This window comes from Diceros bicornis, chromosome 6 (genome assembly GCF_020826845.1).
Source record: "Diceros bicornis minor isolate mBicDic1 chromosome 6, mDicBic1.mat.cur, whole genome shotgun sequence".
Taxonomy (NCBI): domain Eukaryota; kingdom Metazoa; phylum Chordata; class Mammalia; order Perissodactyla; family Rhinocerotidae; genus Diceros; species Diceros bicornis.
The window spans coordinates 86772031-86799600 of NC_080745.1; the positions used below are offsets into that span (position 1 = coordinate 86772031).

At 52.7% G+C, this 27570-nt stretch overlaps 1 protein-coding gene across 16 annotated transcripts in view; it reads right to left on the reverse strand.

Annotated features, from left to right (window-relative positions):
* Positions 1-8119: 8119 nt before the first annotated feature.
* Positions 8120-27570, reverse strand: part of CHST15 (carbohydrate sulfotransferase 15) — a 79696-nt gene continuing 60245 nt past the window's right edge. For all 16 annotated transcript variants that reach the window (XM_058544221.1, XM_058544218.1, XM_058544217.1 and 13 more), the window contains 3 exons: positions 20989-21145; positions 12348-12495; positions 8120-10562 (listed from right to left, as the gene is read on the reverse strand). In XM_058544221.1, coding sequence (XP_058400204.1) covers positions 10372-10562; positions 12348-12495; positions 20989-21145 — 496 coding nt within the window. In that variant the 3' untranslated portion in view covers positions 8120-10371. The remainder of the gene's footprint in view (positions 10563-12347; positions 12496-20988; positions 21146-27570) is intronic.

Genomic DNA, 27570 nt, shown 5'->3' on the forward strand with positions numbered 1-27570 from the left:
CAGAAGGGATGCAGTAAGGGGGCGTCAGAGGCTAGCATCAGGTCTCTGCCCCAGCGGCCCCTGCACGGCTGGCCATCGGTTGGGTTGCAGGGAAGGCAGGCACTGTCCAGGTCAATTCTGCTGCTTCCACAAGGGAATGACCTTGACGCTGCCACCCGGCCCTGGCTCAGTTCCCAGTGGTTGCGTCGGCCTCCCAGCCCAGACTTTGTCCGGAAGGTTCACTCAGCTCCTCCTGAGGCTCTGCCCTCTCCACCGCCTCCTTGGAAACTCAGACTTCAGGGACTCAGAGGCAAGAAGCGGAGGTTAAATCAGGCCCTGGATCCAGCAGACCTGAGATCAAGGACCAGCTCTCCTCCTTAGTAGCTGGGGGGTCTGGGCTCATTATTTGGCCCCTCTGAGCCTCGGTTCCCTCACCTGTGTGATGGTGGACCTAAATAAAGATAGAACCTCCCTCGTAGGGTTGTGGTGAGGATCCAAGGAGACAGACACGCAGAGGTGCACTTAGCACACGGCCTGGCACTTAGCATGTCCTCAGTAAAGAGCTGGCACCGTCATTACTCACCCATTGCAGGTGGTCTCTTATCCGGCCTCCCCACCTGACAGGTGTCTGTCTCTCTGTCCCCTAAACATCCCAGCTGATGCTCTGGGCTCTTGGCCATTCTGCAAAATGCCCTCCGGTTGACTTTCTGCTCCCACAAGTCACTTCTGTTTGTTCCCAAGTCTGTCTTACGCCAGGTGTGCTTGATATTATAAGTGCACGATTTAATTAAATATATCAAACAGCACTTCTCAAACTGTTTAGCATCAAGAGTCCTTTACACTCTTAAAAATTATTGAAGATCCCAAAGAGATTTTGTTTTTGTGGTTTACGTCTATCAATACATTAGAAATTAAATCTGAGAATTTCTAAAGCACGTGAACGCACAAGCACACACTCCATCAGCTGTCAGAGTGGGCTGTGGCCACAGGAAATCGTCACTTGTACATTCGCGAGGAAATGAGACCCTAAAGGGAGAATGATGTCTTGGTGCGATCGTGAGAATAGTTTTGTCTGGTGGATCTTCTGACAGGGTCTCAAGGGTCCCCAGCATCCCTGCACCACCCTTTGAGAACCACTGATGTAAACTAAAGAGATATGAGTGCAAAATATGAGTTGCTCTCTGAAAACCAGGTTGAAAGCTTTAGAAAGTCCCAGCATAGAGGAGGGAAATAATTTGGGGAGAATAACCATACAAATGATGAAAGACTCTGCTTTCAGATGGTTCTGCAAGTGTCTTCCGGTTCTCATGCCCCATGAGAGGACCAAAACCAGAAACCATCGCTGATTCATCATGATGTGGTTTCTGCAACAAAGGTGACCCAGAACTCTTATCTGCAGACTCATATTCAGAGGAAAGGCTATGTCCCTTTCACCAAAAGACAAATTAATGTACTTTAAATATTTTAAGTAAAATAAAACGCTTAAGAGATATATGTGTGGTTAAGTAGGCTTTCCCTACTTACCCAACTTGCCCAATTAACTCTATAATTACAGATGCTGTGAGAATGTTGACCCAACCAGGCCATCCTCTCCCACTATGGACTTCCATGAGGTGAAGGCACCAGCCTTTCAAATACTTGGGAAGGGTGTGCCAGGCAAGGGAACAGCAAGGGCACAAGCCTGCCACAGGGAAGGGCTTGGCATGCTGGAGGGACCGCTTGGAGGTCAACGTGGCTGGACTTCAGTGAGCCGGGCGAGTGGGGGTGGCTGAGGTCTCAGGGTCAGCAGGGCAGCTCAGGGAGAGTCTGGAGGGCCATGGGCAGGTCTTTGCATTTTATCCTAAGTGAGCTGGGAGGTTGGGGAGGGTTTCAAGGAAGAGAGTGACATGGTTTGAGGGATGTTTTAAAAGATCGCCCTGGCTGGAGATTGCAGGGAAAGAGCGGCAGTTGGGGGCCAGGAGGGCCTTGGCCGGGCTCTCGCCACTGCAGGGCAGGTGGAGGAGGAGGGAGGATGTTCTAAAGTGTAGGTTTTATTATGATTCAGGCATGGTGATGCCAACAGAGCAGGAGACGACTGCCATTGAAAAGACAGTTTGTCACTCACAGTTCCCAAGAGAAGGGGGCATGCCACACCACACCACAGGGCCCTGGGGAAGCACCAGGGTGGGGCAGGAGGCAGAGGGTAGGGAATTTGGTCAAGGGCCTTTATCGTGGTTTCAGGGCAGGAATGGGCGCAGAGGCTGATCAGGCTGCGCAGGGTGTGGACTGGCTGGTTTGAGTGACTTTGGGGCTCCAGGCTAGGCGCTGTGCTAGCTGTCTGCTATCTGGCCCTGGGGAGATCAGGGAGGTGGACAGCGGCCGGAGCATAAGTGACCAATAAAGGAGGTGGTCTGGAGCATGGGTTCTGGATCGGGTGGTTTGCGTATCAAAGGCTGTCTCGGGGCAGTTGTTCGCTGTCTCTAGGAAATAGCTGGCCTGGGAGGGGCGGTCCCTCCCAGGTCAGCAAGTTCCCAAGAAGTCAAAGCATCATAAAATCCAGAGAATAGAAAACATGATCATACAGGGGCGACGGTGAGGAGCGGTCAGGGTCAGGGGGCGGAGGCCGCAGAGCGGTGGCTTCTGCGAGGTGGGAGAAGAGAGGAACGTGAGAGAGTGACCTGGGAAGGGGTGGGGGGTGACTGTGTGGTCATGCTGGTCTCGGAGGATGGGACACTTAAGGGGACCTGAAGGAAGTAGCCAAGGGGCAGAGCCACCCATGCAGAAGAGATAGTAAGGGCAGGAGAGCAGGTGAAGTGGGTTCCAGGGTCAGTGGGAGAGAGAGCAGTGACCTGGTGGGAGCTTCAAGATTTGGTCTACACAGACTGGCCGCTGTGACTGAGAAGGGCCCCGGTGGGGGAGGGGCCTAGTGGGGCAGGGGCAGACCCCAAGGGCTCTGGTTTGCTTAGTTAGTTTGGAGATGCCCTAATGCCAGTGGGGACATGCACCAGCTGGCAGCTCAGGGCTGAGGTCTGGGTGTCATCAGCACAGACGTGGCAGTTGAGGCCATGGACTGGCTAAGACTGGTCATGGGAGAGGACAGCTAGATCAGAGGGCTGAGGACTGAGCTGTGGGGCACCCCAACATTTCAAGGTCAGAAAGAAGAGGCCGTACCAGGGAGGAGCAGCTATGGAGGTTGGAGTCTAGTGTCCTGGAAACCAGGTGAGGGCGTTCAGAAGGAGGTTAGCGGGGCCGGGAGATGGAGCTAAGGATGGTCTTTACAGAGGAACTTCTGCAATCAATTTGGTAACTTTGAACCTCAAGGAAGCGAAATGTTACCCACCCCCAAAAAGAATTCCATCTTCTCATAAGCAGACCTGTACTACCAAAAAATTGTACTGAATTATTATATTTAAAATTTTGTCAGTAAATGTTTGTGGAAATTTGTTTTCTCTCCTGTTATATGAGAAATTACATATCTACTATTTTGCCTCTTGGGCCCACAAAGTCTATCATATTTGCTATCTGGCCCTTTACGGAGAAACTCTGGCCATCATGAGCTACAGCAAGAAGGTGAACGAGCCATTCCGAGGAGGGATGAGGGCCGTGAGGCCCAGGGGACCCGCTGGAAGGTGCAGTAGCTTCTGTAAGGCTCAGGGCATGGGGCTCGGAGCAGGAGTCCAGGGCCTTGGAGTCCCCTGACAGGCCCAAGCATGCTGGCATTGGTCCCCAGGCTACTTGGGAGAAGCTGGGTCATCAGGTCCAGCGCGGTCACTGAGGCAGATGGGGAGGTGACACAGGGAATGCAGTGGCCTGGGGAGGGGTGGAGGTTTCACCAGGAATATGTCACTGTCCCCAGACCTCCCCAGGGGCACTCATGGCTGTTGCAGTTCTGCATTACTTTGGATGAAGCTCTGATCAGTATCTGTCAATTTCTGATCGATACCCGTCTGCTGCACTAGACCCCAGCTCCATGTGGGCAGGGACCAGGTCTGCTCTCCCGGGAACCTCCAGTGCTGGGCACCCAGTCGGGACTCCATGAATATCTGATGGGAGAACAAGTGGAGGAATCAGAGAAGGAGAAAGTGAACAGCCCCCACCCTGCCCACCCCAATGCCTGGCCCGGCGCCTCGTGCAAAGTAGATGTTCAGAAAATATGTGTTAAAAAATTAAATTTTGACTCTTTGCACACTTTCTAGCTGGAGTGTGTCCCCTTGGTGCCTCTGAGGCAGTCGGGCGGGGCTGAGCCCAGGGACCAGCAGCCCTCTTCTGATGAGACTGCCAGCCCCCTACAGCCAGCCCCCGAGGCCTGCCCCTCCTGTGGGTGGGAGACTTAGATGACTCCCCCCAGCCAGCCCAGGGTGGAGAGGACGCCTCTGCCAGGAGGAGTCTCAGCTGAGAGAGTTTGGGCCGAACAAAGTCCTGTTATTTCTCTTTGTTTCCCCCCAGAAGCTCCCGTCTCCACCCAGAGCCCTAGGTGGGTAGGTCCGCAGAAAGCCCTGGCCCAGAAGACCCAGGAACCACTGCCCCGTCCCTGCGGGCCTTCAAAATGGGGGCTGGAAGGAGGGGAAGGAGTCCTGACACACGATACGCAGACAGGCTGCTGCGGGGAGACTGGGGGGCTGTGCAGGGGTGGTGGGGGAGTACAGTGTAGCACCATAGTTAAAAGCATTGACTTTGAAGTTAAAAAGCAAAAAATCTGGGGCCAGCCCGGAGGGGTAGTGGTTGAGTTTGGTGCACTCTGCTTCTGCAGCCCACAGTTTGCTGGTTCGGATCCCAGGCGTGGACCTACACAACTCGTCAGCCATGCTGTGGCAGCAACCCACATATAAGTAAAGGAAGATTGGCACAGATGTTAGCTCAGGGCTAATCTTCCTCAGGAAGGAAAAAAAAATTAAAAAATCTGAGTTGGCATTCTGCACTTTCTTTCTGGGGATCAGAGCTGTGTGACCTCAGGCAGGTGTGCAGCCTCTCTGATCCTCAGTTTGTACTTTTGTGTACCATTGCCTCATTAACTCTGACACCCACTCGTGAGGCCCACAGACCTGTGGATGTGGAAAGGACCACTGGTGTCCCCAGGTTAGGGACGGGTGCATCCCAGGCCGTCCACTGGGGGACCCAGGCCTTGAACCCAGCTCCTCCAGCTCCAGGCCCTCTCCCCACACTGTCCCTCTCGGGTGGCAAAGTTTGGTGGGTGCAAGTCAGAGCATCCCTTGTGGTGGAAGAACACTGACCAGCCCCTGAGCCTCCGCGCGGGCAGAGTTGCGGGTGCCCAGCAAGAAGCCCCTAGGATCCCGGGGGCCTCCGTGCTCCCCACGCTGCTGCCCCAAGCAAGGAGCACGTGGGAGAGGAGGCCCCTTCCTGTTCTCCTCTGTGCCCCAGACTCGGTGTGGGCCCCACAGGGCGGTCAGCGAGTGCTGTCCAGCACGCAATGCACTCGTCGACTCCTTGCTTTGCCCCGAGTGCGACAGTGAAGAGCACAGGGGCAGGCCTGAGTCAGTCCCTTGTGCCCCTGGCAGGAGGACACGGCCACTTCCGGTGGTGACTGAGGGTGAACTGTTGTTCCTCACGCGCCTGAGATTGCACCATTTCCACCTCTGTGCTCGGTCCTCATCCCGCGCAGGATCTCCAGGGACAGCGACCTGTGTAGCCCTAAGGAACCCAGGACCCCCACAGTCCTCCGCCCTTCTGCCCAAGACCTGAGCAGGAGCAGGTCTGCAAAGGAGGGGAATGGAGAGGAACAGGGGCTGGCCAGGGCAGGAAGGCTGGGGACAGGGGCCAGGCTGGGGACAGGGGCTTCGGGAGCAGGGCAGAGCAGAGGCTGTTGAGTAGAGTCCAGCTTGGGGCCATCAGGCAGAACGGATGAAAGTGAGGCTGGCGGTCAGCCTTCCAAAGGCATCCCTGGAGCATGAGGCGGGGGCCACAGTGGTCACTGGCCCAAGGCTCTCTCAGGGACCAGAAAACATTCTAGCTATTTTTGTGGCTTTCACAAGCTGCTCCCTTTGAAGCATGACTAATGCAAAAATAGCTGAACTTCAGAAACTTAAAACTGCCATGCGGCTCATGTGGGTCTCCTGGGGGAACTAAGAAAGAAACGTAAAAAAAAAAAAGACACAAAACTTGTAAGCACTCAAAAATCACTTCTACCTGGAACTGGAGAAAAGGTCCTCTCTCGGGTCAGGGGGCTCATGTGGGAGAAACGTACAAAAGAATGACTTGCCATTGAACTTGGGAGGAAGGTCAGTCTTCGGCCCCACCCTGTCCCGCTCACCCCAGTCCCAGGGCCCTGCCTGGACAGGAAGACACAGCATCTCAGAACCGACATGTGCGGAAGCTCCATCCTCTGCTAGGCAGCCACTGCCCACTCAGACCTGCTTGGGCCCCACAGGGCAGAGCCGCAAGGGACAGGCCACTGGGCACCCACTCCATCCCTTCATGGCCCGACCGGCTCACTGGACCACCCCACTATGGCTGGCTGAATAATGGCCCCCAAAGATGTCTACGTCCTAATCCCCAGAACCTAGAAATACGTTACCTCACATGGCAAAAGGGGCTTTGCAGATGTGATCTTGAGATGGGGAGATGACGCTGAATTATCCAGTAAGCCCAGAGTAACCACAGGGTCCTTACAAGAGGCCAGAGGGTGGGAGTCAGAGAAGGTGACGTGACCACAGAAGCAGAGGGAAGCAGAGTCAGAGAGAGATTTGAAGATGCTACGCTTAGAAGATGGAGGAAGGGGCCGCAAGCCAAGGAATGCAAGTGGCCCCTAGAAGCTGGAAAAGGCTAAGAAACGATTCTCCCCTAGAGCTTCCAGAAGGAAGATGGCCCTGCCCAGGCCTTCACTTTAGCCCAGTGGGATTGATTTTGGATTTCTCCCTCCAAAACTAAGATAATAAACTTGTGTTGTTTTCAGCCGCTCAGGTTGGGGTGAGTTGCTGCAGCAGCTGTGGGACACTAACGCAGCTCCCCAGGGCCGACTGGTGCTCCTGTGGCTGCAGCCTCCCCCCACGGGACCCGTTCTCTCTCAGCTGCTCTGCAGGGAGCCCTGCCAGGCGAGGTGCTGGGAAAGCGATGTCTCAACAGGATCTGCCTCGCCCACGGTTGCCCAGAGGGTGAGATTTCTAGAGCAACAGAAAAACACCCACCCACACACAATACCTCTCCCCCTGCTGCACGAGGCCTGAAATTCCTTTTGGAGAGAGGTCATTCCAAAGGGAGGTTTATATTAAGATGCAAATGACCCTCATCAGAATGCTCCCCGACAGCTGGTTCCCGAGCTGGGAATGGGTGGCCACACAGCAGAGAGGGTTTTGGAAAGGCCCCCGGGAGAGGAAGTCATGCAATCAACCCTCAAGACTTGCCCATGTGTCCTGCGGGACCCCCTCCCCCAGCCCCTCGCCCCGGTCTCCCACTTGCCCCCCTTCTCCTCACAGGCACAGTCTTCTCTGCTGAGCAAAGCCGTTCCTGGCTTTGTCATCAAGAGATGGGGTCCTCCTTGTTTCTAGGTCTGGACTGGACTCACCAGCCTGGAACTGGACTCCCCCAACACACCACTGTTGGGGGCAGTGCTGGGGAGAGAGGCTGGCCCAGAGTGGGTCTTTCCAGAACTCGAGGACCAACCCAGCGTCCATGCTGTCCCCAGAATGGCCCAGGCTTCCAGAACCCCAAACTTGAGACAATCCCATCTCCTCCCTTAGGCTTGCCCCACCCTGAACGCAGCCAGGGGACCCTGAGTGTCTGGTGATAATGCACCCAGTAACACCAGGGGTCTCAAACTCGCAGCCCCCAGGGGCCAGGCCGGCCACAGAAATGAGGGAAGCAGCCACGTGGAGTAGCCTATTGGGAGTAGCAGGGCCTGTGGTCATGCAACTTTCAAATCCAAATGTCTGAAGGCAATGTTAGGCCTGTCTGTGGGCAGGGCCAGAACTCGTCACCATGACTCACCCCCATGGCCCCACGTGGGGGGTCCACGGTAACATAACATCTGAACCCTTCTGTCTCTCACCTGTCACCATATGCAGTTGGTCCCTTTCACAGAGTGTGCACAACGCATGCATGATGCAGGTAAAATGCTGAACTATTCCTGAGATTCATTCACACACAGTGCACACCGTGGGGAGAACCCGCCACGAGCGCTCATGATGGCAAGGAAGAGCACACCCGCTCGGGTACCAGGCACAGGGGTCCACATTTAATCATGTTCAATATTAATGAAAGTACAGCATAACTGCAGTTCACTTAACATACCAACACGACTAAGGGAGTACGATCTAATACAGTCCGATACAGCTTTGGGGAACACAAAGTCATTTCAATACCAGGTCGTGAGAAATGCTCCATTTCGCTTTGGTTTTGGACGACAGGCTCTAGGACCACCGCTCGAAACGGCATCTGTGCTGTCAACAAGACCCGGGCCTCGAACGAGAGAAACCAAAGCCAGAAGATACGCCCTTTGGAGAAAAGCCCCTTGAGAGAAACTGTGTCCGGAGGGCACTGACTGGCACAGGATGGTGGGCCTGTGTATATAAAAAGATCTGTATAATAAACCAAATAATATTGGAAACAATACCTTCAGTAGTACTTCTGTAAGAAGCAGAATTACACTACATGTTATTCACATGCATAGGAGTGCGTAAGAAGAATCCCTTGCTGTCATTATTGTTGGGATGGGATAGCAAAATACGTGCTGAAAATGACAAGCCACGTGGCAGAGAAATGACTCCATGAAAGGGGTGTGTCCAGAGCAGAGGAGCCTCACAGCAGACACAGAACTGAAGGGAACCCACTCAGAAAATGCATCCGCGCGTGCACACGCGCACACACACACACCCCCCGCACTGCAAATAAATACACACGCGCACTGAAGTGACATCTCCCGAAAGCACCGTTGTGCTCAGGCCAGACCCCGCCACTGGCTGCTGCTCTGAGTGCCGGCTTCGAGACAAAGGGGGGATTGTCCCCGAAAGGGGGTCTTCAGGACACACAGCTCTTTCAGTAGCCGAAATTGCCCGGCCATGCCAGTACCGAGAGCCCTCCGCACACCTTCCAATGGGCACACCTCCCATCTCTGACGGCAGAGACAACGGCGCCAGGCTGGACCACTGGGCAAATCCTCAGGCCTGCGAGGGACGGTCGGGTATGTCGACATCTGCACTTTCTGACTTTGGTTCTGGTTTGCAGGAAGTTTCTCTTGACAACACTGGAGTGTAAAGCTTCGTTAGGGTCCCACCTGGGGCTGTGTGCCGAGTGGGCTCCAGTGTTCTCTTCACTCTTTCCCCATCACCTCCAAGAAATGATGAGACCTTTAGCCCATCCATCAGTAAATCAAGCTGCCGAGTGTCCCAGAAAGTTCCTTTAAGAATCCCAGCACACCACGTTCGGCCCGAGGAAAGCTTACGCATTGTGTTTCTGAATCAGGACACCAGTATCTCGTAGTTTGTGAAGGGAGCGAGGGCCTCTGGCCACACCTGGCGGAGAATGTGGGTAATAAGCTCCTTCCAGGGGGAAGGCAGAGCAACGGAGCCTGTCGGGCGGCCAGAACTACAACTTCGAACACCCTCCAGTTCTGATGACCTTGTGTGCGAGGAGAGCCCAAGCGACCTAGATTTTCCACGAAGTGTTTAATTCCTTGAAGTTGCTCAGTCCGGCAACTGCAACAGCAAAAATTTCCCTCCCAATTCTAAACCGAATTTAGATTCCAATTATAACCTGAATGAAGTCTTGAGGAAACATCTAAAGCAGAAAAGAGAGCTAGGGCTAGTGAAATGCAGCAAGTGGTTTGTTTTAAATGCATTCATTTTCTATGTTAAACATAAGTAAAATCCACAAAGACAGAATGGGAGGAAGCCCAAGAGACGAACGTGCTACAAAAATGGACTTGTTTTTCCTCTTGTAAAGAATGAAGTTAACAGTGTTTATACGTGAAGAGACTGAAGCACTGACTTTGGTAAAAGGAACGGAAGAGCTTCCATTCTCCGCCCAAATGAGGTTAGTGAACTAAACAGAGTGTTTCAAAACTGGATGTGAAGTGTAAGTTCTGGTACGCCGTCTAGAGTGCTCAATCGGATCCCAGAATCGTCAACCCTAGAGTCAGCTCCCCTCTGCGCACGCGGCCCTGCACCCGCCAGCCTCGTCCCAGGAGCTCCGGCCCCTCCTGGACAGCAGGGAATTCTTTCGGAAGTGGAGTTTCCAGTGGCCTTGATGCAGGAGCTCTGAGAAGGGTCCACTGCTGGGCTACTGACCATCGCAAAGGGAATTCTGAGATGGTTATAAGAAACAAGTGCCTAGGGAGGGAAGGAAGACTCGAATCCCGGGTTTTCTCCATGCTATGAGTACAACGGCTCCCCACAGAGAGATTTCTGAACTCCTGATAACAATGAAACCGCGGGCCCCGGGCCGGCAGCAGGAAATCAGCCCTCACGTCTTCTTCCACGCGAACGCCTCGTCGGCGAGAACCTGTGCCAACCTCACGTTGAAAGGCCCATAGAAGTCCTGCAGGATCCTCTGTGTGACCGGCCACATGGGCCCCAGGTTCCGATCCTCGGGACGCCGCACGTTGGAGGCGGGGCTCTTTGTCATCAAGGCCTCTTGCTTCTCACTTAAGGGCCCTGGAAGAGAAAGACAAGAATCCTGTGAGGCAGGAGGCAAAAGGAACGTTACAAAAATCCCAGCCATGCTTCGTGTTGAGACAGGAGTTTCCCTAAAGAATGTGTTCAGAGATTAAAATTCTTTGGCTGGATCCATTTCAGAGGAGCCGAGGGTGGAAGGCAGCAACGCCATCATGAAATAGCAGAGAGATTCCAGGCCCAGGGTTTAATGCCCGTCCTCCCAGGTGCAGCTGGAACTGCAGGATGAAGCCTGCCTGAGCCTCACCTCCTGGCTTCATTTCCAGCTGCCTGTAAAGGGCTGGCTCCCACGGCCGTCAGCCTGTCCCTGGATCACTGTGCAACCTGCAGGCACGGCCCATGCACTTAGAGTTTCCTGCTAACCAGCCTGCTGGAATTCTGCCTCCCTCGTTTCTACTTCGGGCTGCTGCAAAGGGTCCCGTAGCTGGGCCATATTTCACCCTGTGTGTTGTGCTATGAAGTGGCCGTAGGGAGGCTGAGGAGGGGAGCCACCTGTGCCCAGAGACCCCACCTGCAGCAAGGATATCAGTGGGGAAAGACCCGGGAATGAGCCAGCAGGCACTGCCACCTGAGGCTGCCACCGCCACCCCCAGCCCTCTGGACCATAAGCCTCTCATTGACTTAACCCCCGGATCACTGCCCAGGCCTCTGTGCCCCAGGATCTCAGGATCTGGCCAAAGTCCTGAGCCCACACACAGAAAAACCATCTCCCAGTGTGCCAGGGTTACATGAGATAGAAGGATCAGAATTGGCCTTACCATCCATCTTAGAGAGCCCTGCATCCAACGTGTCTCAGAGATAAAGACAAGCTCATTAATGTGAGAGAGTCTACAGGAGGCCAAATCAAAGAAAAACGGTTCTACGCCTTAGAAGGAAAAAGTAGTCACACTCCATCGCATCACCAGCTCTCCAAGAAAAGGGGAAAGAAAATCAAATGATAACAAGGTCCTAAGCCCCAGTGGTAGGCAAAGAGATTTCAAGAAGTACTCCATTGACAAAATTCCCAGGCAAGGTAATTAGGGCCACAGGAGGTGTGCTGGGAAGGAACGTGAGCTCTGCTCCAGCCTTTGGAGCAGGGCTTGGGTACCCTGTCCACAGGGACAGCTCTCTGCACCCATGTACACACCTCCACCAGCCGTCACCATGGCCAGTGGCGCGACCTGTTACCACAAAATGCCACTCGGGTCTCTAGGCGATGGCATCCTTGGGCTGGGGGCAGGCTCCCCCTCTCCAGAGGCCCAGCAGCCAAAACCCAGCCACACAGCTCTGACTCCAGGGGTCCCCAACCACCTGAAACAATGCCATGACCTGTCTGTTCCCTCCTTCAAGCCCCGGATCCCCTGCAGGACTGTCCCAGCCATCCACTGACATCCTGCCCATCCTCAGGGCTCAGCTCTCAGACTAATTCCTTCCATGAAGTCTTCCATGACCCCTTTAGCAGCTGGGACTCCGCCTCATCCGTAGGATGTGGGGTGTGACCATGCTAACCTTCCCCCACGTAATTTGAGCCGCGGCTCCCTCCTGTCCCTCCCCTGGACCATAAGCTCCAGACCAGACGCCATCTCTTCCTCCCCAGGGACCCCTCACCACACTGTGCACAAGGCCCCGCGTTGCAGCTGGTCTCGATAAACAGGGACCGAGCTGGCCCCCAGTCAGCCAGTCCCTGCCCGGCTCACCACGTCTGCATGGGACTCAGGGAGCCCCTCACAGACCCATGTCCATGGAGCCCATGCCCTGCTCCACGGGTCTCCAGTGCCACATTCTCACCAAGGTTGAGAAACTGGAAGACCCTGCGCATGGTGTACTTGACGTTGGATGCGTGGTCCTCCAGGCGAAGAACGAGGAACTGTTCTTTATTGAAAACGGTGAGCCAGTCCAGAAGATACACGGCGTACAGCCCGACCTGGAGCCTCACCTGGGATCAGAGAAGAAGGCAGGCGTTATTTCAGGAGTAACCCCCCCACACTGGAAGGCACTTTCCCAAAAGTATCACGGCGTGCATCATAAACCAAGGCCAAAGAGTTATCCTAGCAAACAGTCGCCTCCAGAAGTTGGATTTTAAACACCATGCATTCTTGCTTCCTCGTGGAGGGTTTTCTGCTACACGCACAAAGGATTCCCACACTTAGGGTCGAAGGTAATCCTCAAGATATCGCGGTAGGTAGCCCCACGGCACATTTCACTCAGTGAGGACCGAGGTGATGGAGAGGCCAAGGGCACACCCACCAATGGTGTGAATGTTCTTTGCACGACATCCTGGCTGTCTCTGCTCCTATGCCCAGCACACAACAGCCATGAAAAATACCCGAAAACATCTTGGAGATGAGCCAGGTGAGTGAACTGCCAAATGCCTGGGGCCACGCAGACGTCCGTGACCGTGAGGATGTGTGTACATCCGAATATGAGCAGCGTGGTGCCAAGCCGTTCCTTTCCACCCATACATGCTGGAGATCCTAATCCTTCTCTGGTGTCTTCTCTCATGCCAGACTGCAAGCTTGTGTAGTAAGAATTATCCTCACCCAAAGATAGGTCTGCCCTTTGTCCTCAACTCCTGGGAGGTGACCTCTAGGCCACTTGGGATGTCCTGCCTGAGAAGAGTGTCTTCGCTTGCCTGGGGGATCTGGCCACTGGACAGTCTAACAGCGCGAGTTATGACGGGGGCTTTGGGCCGACAGTATCAGCCTGACCTCCCCAAGGGACTGGAAACTAAAGGTCAGCCACGCAGGTAGTATGTGACGGAGCCTCAGTAAATACTCTGAACACCAAAGGCTTGGGGGGCTTCCTTGGTTGGCAATACTCCGTGCGTCCTGTCACACATGGCAGGCGGGGAGTTGACACTGCACATGCTTCTCGGGGACAGGATGACTGGAAGCTCTGTGTTTGGACACCTCCTGGGTCTCCACGTGCTTCTTCCCTCGGCTGATTGTAATCTGTGTCCTTTCCCTCTTGTAAATCATAACCATGAGTATCATAGTCTTCAGTGTGTTCTGCGATTCCTTCCAGTGAACTACTGAACCCGAGGGTGGTTTCAGGGACCCCCCGCAACCTGAAAATGGTGTCAGAAGTGAGAATGGTCTTGGGAACTGTTCCCTCTAACTTTGCAGCTGGCCCTAAACTCTTGGCAAAGCTCCAAAAAAAGGATGGGGCCCTTTCTCCTTCCGCTCTGAGGCCCCTTCTCCAGGGCTCCTTCTCCTGGACGCCCACCCCTCTTTCAGGGACCCTTCTCCATGCGCTGTCTCCCGGTCTGCCTCTCTGTGGTCCTCCCAAATGCTTCTCATCCCCCACCTCTCCCTAGCTTAGTGCCACTCCCTGTGTTCCGGCCCCATCAGCACCTGCCTGGACACTGTCACAGCCTCCTAACTGGTGCTCCCCTCTGCAGTCTCTGAACGTCCGTCCATCCCTCGCCCTGCCACCAGTGTGAGCTTTCCAAACCAATGGCCTGGCCACAGCCAGCCCCCACTCCAAGCCCCCCTGGCTCTCCAGGTGTGGAAAGTCCTTCATCTGGCATGAACTGCCAGCCCACACCTTAGCTCATGGAGTGCCCCCCAGCTCCCCAGGCTCCTCCTCCGAGTCTCCTTTCTTTAGGCAGACACTCCTACAGCATGTTTCTTTTCCTTCCCAGCTCGACCCTGAGCTCCTCGAGGGTGGGGCCCACGGCTCTTTCGTCAGCGCTGGCTGCACACGGCCATGCACCCTAGCTAACTGCTGAACACGGTGGTGACAGTGAGATGAAACGCTTGACAAAATATGTACAGACACTAACTGGTTTCATCTCTCGCTATTCCCCTTCCGTTTCATTATTTTTCTAATCATGTAGGAGGATGTGAAGGAAGAAAAACAATTAGAGGGGATAAGCTGTCTCCAAAATTCATTAGCTGCCTCCAGCCCCCAGGTTGTCGCTACCTTCTACACCACTCATAGAGAAGACCTCAAGCTGGGCCAGAGCTCAGGAGAAAATGAGTGCGTGCAGCCTCAGAAGTAAAGACACGCGTCGCCTCCAACACAGACGAGCCATTATGAGCACATCTTCTTGTTAAGTCATCGGCCTCACAGAGCTTTCCAATTCTCTCTCCTTCTGTTAGGCTCGCAGGCCAGCCCCTCGCAGGGAGGACCAGCCTGGCGAGGTTTCTCTCTTCCAGAGAACCTGTCTTTGCTACTCGAGAACTTTCTAGAAGGAAAAAAGCTGGGTATTTGTGGCAGGGTGGGGGTGTTTTAAATTAGCTTCAGCCCATCCCTGCACTTGCCATGAAAAAGAAAAAAGCATAAAAGCATGTTTGCACCCATTGTGGGGAGAGTCCCCTTCCGTGTCCCCAGGAGGGCAAAGACCTACTGGCCGAGGCCTCCTTCACAGGCAGGGCTGGTCCAGGCAGTGGAGGGGCCGTGGGGCAGAGAACAAACCGGTGAGCACTCTGCAAAGGAAGAGGGGTGGGGAAGGCTCCTCGGCACACAGGCTGGTTCCCACAGGGGTGGGCTGCCCAGTCCCCCTGGACACTACCTCTTCCAGCCCACTCCAATGCCCCACTCACCGCCCACCCCCAGGCCCAGCCCCCTTACCAGCCAAGGAAAGTTCTGGTCACCTGGAGTGACAGTTTCTGGTGCATTCGGCATCACTACTAGACGTGCACCATGAAGACAAACCTAAGACAGGCCCACTCAGAACGCGTTTTCCTCCCCTCTCCCCAGTATAGGCCAGAGAATCAAAATGGAACGAAGATAAAAAGGGTGTTGAGGGGAGGTGTGGATATATTTAAAATTAGAAAACATCAGAGCCAAGAGAAGCCTTTGAAGTTATCTGCTCCTGCCAACTTTTTGTGTGTGTGCGTGAGGAAGATCAGCCCTGTGCTAAGATCTGCCAATCCTCATCTTTTTTTTTTTGCTGAGGAAGACCGGCCCTGGGCTAACATCCATGCCTACCTTCCTCCACTTTATATGGGATGCCGCCACAGCATGGCTTGCCAAGCGGTGCGTCGGTGAGCGCCCGGGATCCGAACCGGCGAACTCCCGGCCGCCGCAGCAGAGCGCGGGCACTTAACCACTTGCGCCACCGGGCCAGCCCCAACTCCAGCCAACTTTTGATGGAAAAAGGTCAAAAGAAAAGACAGCAAGAAATGATGGGAGGGGCAGGGCCTGCCCAGGGTCAGCTGGCGGCACCCACCACAGCATGGACCTGAAGTCAGGGCCCTGAAATCGAGGCTTGTCCCCAACACAGAGCAAGAGCCAAGGAGGGGCCAGTGCAGGGCGCACCCAGACAGGCACCACGCTGAGCCTCTCTGTTCCCCATTAAGGATTTAGGTGGAACTCCCCACTAGTCTCACAAACTCCCTATTCATTCATCATTCATTCATTCCACAAATAGTCTCATGCATGCTGCAGGCCAGGTGCCCCGCTAGGCAATGGACATGTGTTGCTATATAACAGGCCCCCGGCCTCATGGAGCAGCTTGTAATCTAGTCGAGGGGGCAGAGCGAAGCTGGTAAAGAAACAAACGTCTGTGACACAAGCCGTGGGGAAACGAATTGGATGAGAAAACAGAAGGTCCGATTAAAGCCAGACCCAAAGGCTGAGACACCCCACAACAACCAGGAGAAGCACGTGAGGCAGAGGGAAGTGTGAAAAGGCTCTAGAACCAGCTTTCCCAACCTGAGTGCACAACACACCCGCCTGGAGGGCTTGTCAAATAGACTGATGGGCCCACCCCCAAAGTTCCTGATTCTGGGGTCTGGGGCGCGGCCTGAGTGTCTGGATTTCTGACAAGTTCCTAGAAGCTGCCACTGCTGGTCCAGGACAACTTGCAAACCCCTACTCTGAGGCAGGAGGCTGGCCAATCTGGGGCTCTAACAGGAGAGTGTGGTGCAGAGTAGCGATGGAGAGGAAGGCGGCTGGGAGGAGAGGTTGGCAGGGCCGGCTCGTGCACTCAGGCGGGCAGTGAATGGCTGAAGCTGGGTAGTGCCAGAGTCTCTGTGTGTTTGAGAAAGGTTGCCCTCCCTGTGCTGTGGTGGGGCTGGGATTCACAGCTGGAGAGAAATTTGCTTCTCTCATCCCAGAATTGAAGATTCACCCCAAGAGGAGGCTTTCCGAATGCTCCTCACCTCCTGGCTCTTAGCGCTGTGCCTGAGCTCTCCAAGGACTGAAGAGTGCCTGGCGATCTGCAATCTGTGACGGCCCCTCCCTCCCATCTGCTGATCGTGTCCCTGGGCATCTCACTCTGACCAGAGGCACCTGCTATGCTACCATCTCGTCATCCTCAGCAAAACATGAAATTTAAGTTAAAAAGCACACGCCTCCTGCCAGTTCAAACCTCTGCTTTCAGGAGCCAACTAAAGAAGGTGGACTCGCCATGGGTTTCAAAGGCCTGCGACCAGGGACTGAACCCTGCCTGCCTGTTACTAGCTATGTGGCTCTGGGTGGGAGAGTTAACCTCTGTGAGCCTCAGTGTTCTCATCTGTAAAATGGGAATGGGTTTTGGGGCAACTGGGAGGACTGGACGAGACGATGCATTGAAAGAGCTTAAGATGGTGCCTGGCTCGGAGTCAGTGATGACCAAAGGTTAGAGATGTTAAAAAGAAACAACAGGCCCAAAATGGAGTCACTTGTGGTAAGCCCACCGAGACTTAACACCTCACCTAACTGCAGTTTCAGCCTCTCCCAGGAGTGGAATTTAAAACCCATCAGGCTGGAATTTCCTGATCAACACTAGGGAGATGATCTGCCTGATAAGACCCCCTGTCTTCCCCTAGGGGAAGCTGACCCTGCCTGAAATATCCCACTCTTAACTTCTTTGTCCTATAACCTTCTTTCTGCCAACAAAAACCTTCCATTTTGTACAGCTCCTCGGAGCTCCTATCTATTTGCTGGATGGGATGCTGCCCGATTCATGAATCACCGAATAAAGCCAGTTAGATCTTTAAATTTACTCAGTTGAATTTTTGGTCTCTGACAGAGCCCTTCCCCTCTCTCACTGATGGAGCGTTTACAAACTTTGGATCAGAAAACAATTCCACCACGCACAAAAGTGGAGACTCATGATGATGCCCATGAACTCATCACCTCACCTCAACACTTTTCTGTTCACGGCCGGAGTGCCAACGGGAAAGCCGAGGGGCGGGCGCCCTTTCTTCCCTGTTGGGGGAAGAGGCTGTGGACATCCTGCTTCCTGGAAACTTGTCTAAAGACAGACGAGATGCGCATCGAGCTCACTCTGTCCCTGTGGCACTGACTGTGACAAGAGAAGGTGCTGGAGGGCCTGGTGAGCTCTGGGTGATGCAAAGTGCCCCGTGGCACAGACTGTGCACTTACATCAGACATCACTTTTCCACGAGAGAAACACAATTTAAAGCTATTGAAATAAACTGCACCTCCGGTCAGGAATTCCACCCAGCCCTGCCTCGCCCTGCCCACCCAAACCCACCTAGTGCAAGCCACTTCCTCTCAGGAGCCCCCAAAGTAAAGCCCAGGCCTACTCCTCCTTTTCTGAGTCTTTGTCAGATAATCTCCCCAAAAGAGAACTCAGTGTTAACAGGCCTGGGAGAGGATGGTTCCAGCTCCTTCTCTGACCCACAAGAGCTAGACGCATCACCTCACCTCTCACTGCCCTTGGGTGCCAACAGTGACACTGATTCTTGCCCCCACTTTCCCTCCCTTACAGGTTGTTCTGTGCTGGGGAGGGCAAGGGGTCAGGAGGAGAGCAAAACGGGTGTAGCGCCTCGAGGCAGGCTTGTGTTTCTTCCAGCACAGAGTGGGCACCCAGTGTATGCCCAGAGAAATAAATTGAGACTCAACTATGAAGGAGCCAGTCCCCATTTCATGTCACACCTATGATTTTTTCCGGAAACGTCTCCTGGAAGCGGCTCTTCTCTCCTGCAGGCCCTCAATCACAGTCATAAACAATAATAATAATAAGCAACAGCTAAGAGGGAGGGCCATTATGGGTCTATACTCTACTTGGCACGCAAGCCGGAAAACACGCACGCGTATCTGGTTTTTCCTTTTATCCCACCATCCCTGATCCAATCCATCTGCACATCCTTTCCACTCTTCCTCCTGATTGTTTCTAGAAACCTCCACTGCTCTCCTACTCTGACTCAGACATCACCTCTGTTACAGCACCTTCCACCTGCCCGTCTCTGGGAGACAACCCCTTCCTCAGGCCCATCCCAACTTAGTCAAATGCCCCGTGCACCAGGCATCCTTCTAAAATGCACAGCTGCCCTAACTATCCTCTGCTTAAACCTTCCCATGGGGTCCCATCTCCCTCAGGATGAAGTCCAGGCTCCTGAGGCTCACAAGTTCCTGGTGATGGAACCCCATGCACCTCCCTCCCTCCAACCCCCCACCACCCACACAACCATGCACACTGCGCCTGCCTGTATCAGTTGCTCTCAGTGCTTACCTCCTGGCCTCTGCACATGCTGCTCTCTGCACCTGGACACAGCCGTACTTCCATCTCCCCGGCCGACTCATCCTTTAGGCCTCAGCACAGACACTACCTCTTCGAGGAAGCGCCCCCGATACCCTGTTCTCAGGCGGCCTCTGCTGGGGGCCAGGGCTCCTGCCTCAGCCTCCCATCCCACTCTCCCTACTAGGGATGGGGCTGCACTGAGGTGCAAGACCCAGGCCTGTGCGGTTACCGCTGCAGCCCAGGAGACAGTGCCATGCACAGACACAATGCAGGAATGCCTGTGAAGGGTGCAGAATATGCTGCCCCAAAATATGCCACGTTGGCATAAGGATTATTTTGAGTTAAAGGAGACTGAGAAAAATGGATTCGAGAAAAGCTCTCTGTCCTCCCTCTATTTGCCTAAAAGCAGGACATAAATTTGCAAGGGCATCTCCCCTCCCCTCGCTACCAGGAAGACAGAAGTAAATCACTGGAGACAACTCTAGACCCTTGTCGGCCTGGAGACAGCACCAGCGGATCTGACATAAGAAACCTTGCTGAAACCAGCCCTTCTCTTCCGTTAGTTCCCTGTATGTTTGCCTTCCCACAATCTGCCGCCCTAGAAACTCAAAGTCCTCTTGCTTTGTCTTATCACTTCTCCACAAATTTACTGTTCGCGTGTTAAGATGCTACATAAGCCCAGAATGCTAACCACCCTCTGAGTTACTCACCCCTGAGCGCTCCCCGAGTGTCTGTGTAACGCACCTGTTAATAAACTTTGTTTTTCTCTTGTTAATCTGTCTTTTGTCAGTCTAATTTACAGGGCCCCAGCCAATGACCTAAGATGGCTGGAGGAAAAGAATTAACTTTTCCTGCCCTACACAGGAAGGAACTATGACTCTCTAAGCCTTACGACAGCCTGATAAAGCAGTATTATCACCCCGTTTTATGATGAAGCAATTGGGTCTCAGAGAAGCTTAGACAACTGTCCTGAGTCACACAGCTAGTTAATGACCAAGCTGAGAACTGAAGCCACACACAGCCTGGCTCCAAAGGCCACTCCTGCCACTTCACACCAGCAGCTGGCCTCTGTGGTTCTCTGCACCCTGGCTGCGTCTCGCCCGCCAAACTACAAACTCGGGCAGGCCAGCCAAGAATCCCACCCGCTGCCTCTATGCATCCTGCCGGAGCCAGAGCCAGAGCCCTGCCTTCCAGAGACTGCGGCCTTGAGAACAAGGAAGAGGGGCGAAACCTCTTGACCTTGAACCCCACCACCCCTGGGGCATTCCAAGCCTCTACCTCAAGCAGATCTGTCTGCCTTACCGCGAGACACGCTCAGCAGAGCAAGGCCTGGGAACCACACTGGGGGCAGGTGACAGCCTTAGCTTGCTGCACCAAACCTGCTGAAAGGCGCTGAGGGCGACCCAGGGCGCTGCCTGGTAGAAACACACCCCTCAGCTAAACAGTGCTGAATTCAACACTGACAGCTTCTTCTGCATAAAAAAAGGCAAGAAATGTACAGCTATATTCCCGAAGGCAAACAAGAGGAAAGAAGGCTCGATGGAAAATATTTTTCCCTTGAGACCCTGTCGAAGAAGCACTGCGAGTCACTGGTGCGTAATTTTTAAAACCAAGAAAGCAATCCACCATCGCAGAGACCACTCTTAAGACAATTTGCAAGTTGGGTGTCCTCGTGTCTGCCCATCCTAATTGCCGAGTGTGTTCTCAGAGCCTCACGAAATGGTAATCTTCCTAAATTCGCCCTCAGTCTCTGCAGAGGGAGGAGAGAGACTGGAACGGGAGATCAGCGGGGAAGAAAGCAGGGTGCCAGCTGAAAGGCCCATCAGCCTTTACAGTTTTTACATCCATGAATATTTGTTTTTGCATTAGCCACCGCTCAAAGGCACAGGGAGAGGCATTTGCACATTAAAACGTTTCTGTTTATATGCTAAGATCCCAATCCACAATGCCACTTGCATAATAACCGCAAAGTAGCCCATTCAGTGAAGGGCGGGTGCCCAGGATACGCACAGGCATGGCATTATTGAGGGTGTTGTTGTAGACACAGGCGCGCAAGGAATAATCGAGCATGCAATTTTCAAACAGCTGCAGAGCTTCTGTCACTTTTTCATGGAAGTCATCTGCAGATTTATTCGAACTTGCAAAGTAGAGATAGTCTGAGTACAACCTGTGAATAAAATAAATGGATATTTTTACCACCTGTGAATGTGAAATCATGCCATTTGGGTGACAATGGAAATCAACGTGCAATTATATTATCCAGTTTTGTTCATTAAAACACTGCCATTTCTCTTCATTACCTCGCAGATGAGCCACTTCCCTCCTTCCCTTCACGCCCCGCACCCTTCACAGGGCCACCCAAGCTCTCCTGGACTCAGAGGTGTCTACACCAACCCCAGACAAACCACTGGTAGTTATTTCGTGGCTCTTTCTAGCCACCTCAAGCCACAGCTGTTTTCACAGTTAACCGTGAACTTCAAAACAACACCAGATTACAAAAATTGTACAAGAGCAAAGAGAGGCCATGAACATTTTATGCTCCTTCCAGTTCCTCTCTCCTCTATTGGAGGCAACAATAACAAGAACATCTGTCGCTCCTGCAATGTTACAATTCCACACAAAATTCCTGGCCGTTTCCACAGATGTTCCACATGTTAAAATTATATATATATGAAATATATCTTTCTAGATTGGTAGGGACTGTCAATGCAAATAATCCATCATCAATCTATAAATCACAATTGGGCTGAGTTTATTATGAGCCAGGTTTGAGGACTATAGCCTGGGGACTTCCTTCCCCAAGGAGGGAAGGGCACCAAAGAAGTGGGGTGTACACAACGGTTATATACTGTCTTGGAACAAAGAGCTTACATCACATATGATAGGAATGTCCCTTTTACAATTGTCTTGAGATGCTTAGCTGGCACAGTAGCTCAGTGGTCAGCAGGTAAGTGGTCACAAGGTGAGCACAGCAGGTTGGTAATTAATCCTTAGTTCCCAGGAAGAGATGCTTATCCTTAAGGAAATGCTGATATGGGGGGAAGCTACACCCCTATCTTTGAGGGCATCATTCTCACCTTTGGGACATAGTAAATGTTTAAAGCAGATGTACAATGCATGCTCAACAGGCCACGTCAGGCCCTTTTGGAAAAACAAGGTCAGGCCAAATTAGTTTTAAACCAAATGGCTTCCTCATGTACCCCAATATATACTATTGCTTTCCATTTACTTAATCAGGACCTGTTTTTTTTTTTTGGGTGAGGAAGACCAGCCCTGAGCTAACATCTATTGCCAATCCTCCTCTTTTTTTTCCCTTTTTCTTCCCAAAGCTCCACTAGATAGTTGTATGTCATAGTTGCACATCCTTCTAGTTGCTGTGTGGGGGACGCCGCCTCAGCATGGCTGGACAAGCAGTGTGTCGGTGCGCGCCTGGGATCTGAACCCGGGCTGCCAGTAGCAGAGCGCACACATTTAACTGCTAAGCCATGGGGCCGGCCCCAATCAGGACCTATTTTTTAACATAGTGTGAAAACATGCCACACACACATGCAGACAGCTGTAGACCTACGTTTGTCGATACACACCGATCTGTTCATATGGACCCCACCACATGCGTGTAGCAACGTTTTCATATGGGAACTGACAGTGTCTCTCCTTGACCAAACTTGACTCAGCCTCCTTCAGAACCCAACTAGGCCTCAACTTTTGGACTTCAAAGTCTGTCTGGTGCATTGCCCAATTTTAGCCAGAATCCCCCACTCCCATGTCTGACCACCCAGCCTGCCTGCAGCAAGAATCCTGTGAGGTCGGCTTAGCCAGAATCTCCCCTCACCCTTGGCATTTCCTCGTAGCAATTTTCCATCCACTGACACCCCCCAATCTCTCTCCCCTACTGCAAGACCTCCTCACAGTGGGCCCTACACCTCTTGTGACAGTCCTGAATAAAGTCTGCCTTCCCGTTCTTCAACAAGTGTCAGAATAATTTTTTCTTTCCTTTTTTTTTTTTTTTACAAACCTGCAAATAATTTATTGGACTTTCAACATTACAGATATTTTTTTTTAACCATGGGATATTTCTTTTCTTATATCAGATAAACAAAAAGTAAAACAAAACACATTACAACAACGTTCTAAGCACATCTTTTATTTAACATCTCTGCCCTTGATTTCTCCAATGGTCCTAACTTACAGCACAACTCCCCACAGATGACCCTTGTAATCAGTTTCTTACATATCCTTCCAGAAATTTTCTGTGCATCCCCCAGCACATATCTGCATATTTTATATTTTTTAAAACACAGATGTACCAGACTATATCAGATGGGATCAGATAATATATCTATTATCATGGGACTGCTACAGTGATTTAATTTTGGGGAATTTTGAACATCCATAAAAGTATAAGATAGTATACTGTGGCCTAACATAAACATTATTCCATCGTCACCCACAATGTTTTTCTGTAACAGAACTTCTGAGTTGCGAGTTTCCTGCATCTTTTTCTCCTCTTACAGAGAGGATAAGTCTGCATCCTTTTTTTTTGGTTTTCAAAGATCTGCCCATTGTTTCTGTCTTGTGCCTTTTCAACGCACACCCCCAGGGACCCCCACTGCTGTGCCCAACACACTCCACTCACACACAACCGCCACCTGCCAAGGGGAAACAGGGCTGCTGCGGACTGGACCCCGGCCCCCTGGCGTCACATTTCTCCTCTCAGCTTCATACTTTCTGTTCGGCTAGCTTCTCTAACTTGGCTTCACTCATTCTGGTGAAGACAATTCAGCCAATCTTATGAAGTACCCGTCTGTCTAGGGACTTACATCTGACCTGCCAATTGCTTCCAGCGGTTCTGCCCATCCCCAGGCACTCCTGCAGAAATCGCAGAGCCCTTGTCACACTGGTCAGCTGCAAATGCTCCTTCTCCAGCCCCTCACCTCTAATTATGGTCGTAGTAGGACACAAAGATTTACACAAATAACACGAGCATGGCTTCCTAGGGACCAGATCTTCTTCTCCTCTGGCACTTGGCACAGTGTCTTCAACATGGCTCTCTGGAATTCACCTACAGCCAGTGTCCACAGAGGACACCTCTGACAAGACCTGAGACGTTTGGGATCTGCTCACAGATGGCCCAGAATCCAAACACACACTGGGATGGGAGTGTTTTGTACATCTCGGCCTGGTCAGCCAAACTCCCCAAAAGGACTTGCTCCGAAACTAGTCATTAAAGATGCTCTGTGACTGGGGAGTCGATTCTCTCCCAGGTCCGGGCTCACCTTAGTACAGGACCTGGGACGACACTACATCCACCTACTACTGATGTCCCCCAACACCAGCCGTGCTATTTTCTTGGAAAGTAGAACATCCATCAAGACCGAAACCCAGCACCTGTCATCACAGGGTCAGTCAGTTAGTACAACCTAAAAAGCTGATTGATAAATGCCCAAATTAGATCTGCAAGGACCTCAACGTGCAGTTGAGCCGTGTGTGTCAAGGGGAGCACGTGGCAATGGGTCTGACGGGGTGCCCCTCTGGCTCACACATTTCCTACCAGTCCTGTCTGTACTATGGCTCTGCCCAAGAAGCCATGCCCATGAGAAGTCACCGATGCCTCCAAAACCGTCATCAAAACCTGTATTTAACAGGAAGTCCAAGTCCAGAGTTCTTACCAAGGACTCCCACAGAACTATCCAAATTCTTCGGTGGAACTGGAATTCCATCACATAAATTACTGCCTATAAACCCAACCATCGGCTCAAGCTTTCCATACCGAGAGCTCATTTTGGGGTAATAACATCTCTTGTAGACATTTGGCTCATAAACAAACAAGAGCCCCTAAACCTGCCTCAGTTTTAAATACAAACTTCGTGAAGTTTGTGCTGATTCTACACAATTCTTTAGAGATCAAGAAGTGATCCTGGGGAAAAAGTGGGACATGTCCAGTGGTCCAGCCAGCCCAGCCCAGCTCAGGTGAGAATATTGATTTTCATCTGTTTGTGGTGCAATGAAATGAACTGAGGACCCCACCTTCTGAGTCAGGTCACAGCCTTTTAGAGCCAGGCCAGGCCCACTTCCTCAGCAGGGTGAGGGGAAGTGTCCTCAGCCCCTCAGTCCCCCAGGGACCCTGGACCTGCCACAGAATGGGCAGTGGGCTTCGGGCTTCCCTCGAGTCCACATGCATGCTGGGAGAGGGGTCTGTGAGAACAAGTCCTTCATGCCCTGCTCTGTCGGCAAACACCTGAGCAGAGACTTCATGCATCATAAGAATGGTCACCCCCTCCCAGGTGGATGCTGTACCTTCCCCAAAAGATACGTCCTGACCTCCGCCTGGTGCCCGTGAATCAGGTCTCATCTAGAAATAGGGTCTTTGCAGATGCAATTATGTTGAAGATCTTCAGATGAGATCATCCTGGATTTGGGGTGAATCCAATGACTGCTGTCCTCATAAGAAGAGGAAGGGACACGGGAGAAGGCCACGTGCAGAGGCAGAGACTGGAGGGATGTCTACAGACCAAGGGACACCAAGGGTCGCAGGAGCCACCGGGAGCCAGGAGAGATGCACGGAACAGATTCTCCCTCAGAGCCATCGGAAGGAACTGACCTTACTGACACCTTGATTTTGGACTTCTGGCCGCCTGAACTGTGAGAGAATAAATTTCTGTTGTTTGTAGGCATCAAGTTTGTGGTAATTTGTTACAACAGCCCTAGGAACCTACCACAGATTCTAAACCCCAATTCCCGGGAAGACTGAGGAGTTATTTCTCCCCGGCCTGAGACTCTGGAAGAGTGACCTGAGTGTGCAGGAGGATGACGGCCATGTGGCCAGCTCGCCCACGGGGAAACAAGAAGGAAGCAAACAGGACTCCTGCTGCCAGGGGGACTGTTCGGGTCCCCAGAAGAATTAGGCTGGTGCTTCATAAGAACGTCTTCATACCCGACGCTATGCTTGCCCCACAACTACTCTCCAGGGAAAAAGAATCAGCGAAGGACCTTGGATGACTGGAAGCCACTTGGATGAGTTAAACCATTCAGAAAATGTTGAGAAGGAAAGCAAATGTATGAAGAATAAGTATTAAAACGAATCTCAAAAAGCTGGAGCAGGCACACTCAGGTAACCAGCTGAAGAGCACAGAGAGAGACCTAAACGTCCACATCTTAGCCTTTAAAGTCAACCATACAGGGCCAGCCCAGTGGTGCAAGCGGTTAAGTGTGCACACTCCGCTGCGGCGACCCGGGGTTCGCCGGTTCGGATCCCGGGCACGCACCGACGCGCTGCTTCTCGAGGCACGCTGTGGCGGCGTCCCATATAAAGCAGAGGAAGATGGGCACGGATGTTAGCCCAGGGCCAGTCTTCCTCAGCAAAAAAGAGGAGGATTGGCATCAGATGTTAGCTAACAGCTGATCTTCCTCACAAAAAAAATAAATACATAAAAAAATAAAATCAACTGTATAAGGAAGACGTAGGGGGAAGACACCAACATGGAAAAAGACACCAACATGGAAAATACATAGAGGTTTAGCTGACATAAGCCCATAGTAAATCATCACAGAACTGCAGGGACAATGATGCAACCTCAGGATGCATTAATAGAGGTATGGCATTGAGAATGTGGGAGGATGTTGCTCTGCTCCAACCTGGCAGGTCAAGGCCCAAAAGTATGCTTGCCTTTGGTGTTGGGAGCTAAACGATGAGGGAGAAGGAGCTGTTCCATCTGAAGAAGCAAGACTCAGCTGGAAGGACACCAGCTTCAATGGCTAAAAGGCTGTCCAGAACCAGGAGGAGACCTGTTCCATACTCCTGAACGACTGATCAGTGGCGAGAAGGTTCAGAAAGAAAGATTGGTTTGAAACAAGGGGAAGTGTCTCTGGCTGGGGCAGTCCAGCATGCTGTGAGCAGCCCCAGCAGCAGGAGCGGCCAAGGCTGGAAGGGATGAGGACTCCCAGGCTAGATGAGGGCCAGGTGACCCTGACACCCAGCCATACCCAAGTTTTGAAGCGGCCAGGCCCCCTCCTGCCGAACCACCTCATGTCATTATTGTAAACCGTCCCAAACAGATGGGTGTTACATTTGGCCGGGACTGTTTCCAACAGCATTTCCAAATATAAGTCCAAATACGTTTTGGGCCTTCTGTGCTGTGCTTCTTTTAGAAGCTGCTGGGGCGGCCCCGTGACGGTGGGCCTGCCTCATGGAGGGGCTCCTCGGCTCCTCCCCTGTGAGGTGCAGGGGTCCCAAGACCCCAGCACTGCTGGGAGTGGGAGCGGGATGGGATGTGTGCGTTGCGGGGGCTCCCTCAACCTGGTGCCTCTGGGACCACGCCTCTCCCCACGGGGACAGAGGAGTGGCCATCAGTGAGCTTAAAGGCCCCACCATGTAAATCTGGACGGCTACCCCAGGGCCACTGCTGACTTCATTCAGTGACACTGATGGGGCACGCTCTGAGCCTACATGAGCAGAGGTGGGTGCACTGATCACCGTGGAAACAGGGGCGACCATGACCCTGTGGACCCCTCCTCCAGGCCAGGCTCGAGTGAGTGCAGTAGGCGCCCAGCTCCCGGAATCCTCTCGGGGTCCATCCCTGACAAGACCACTCA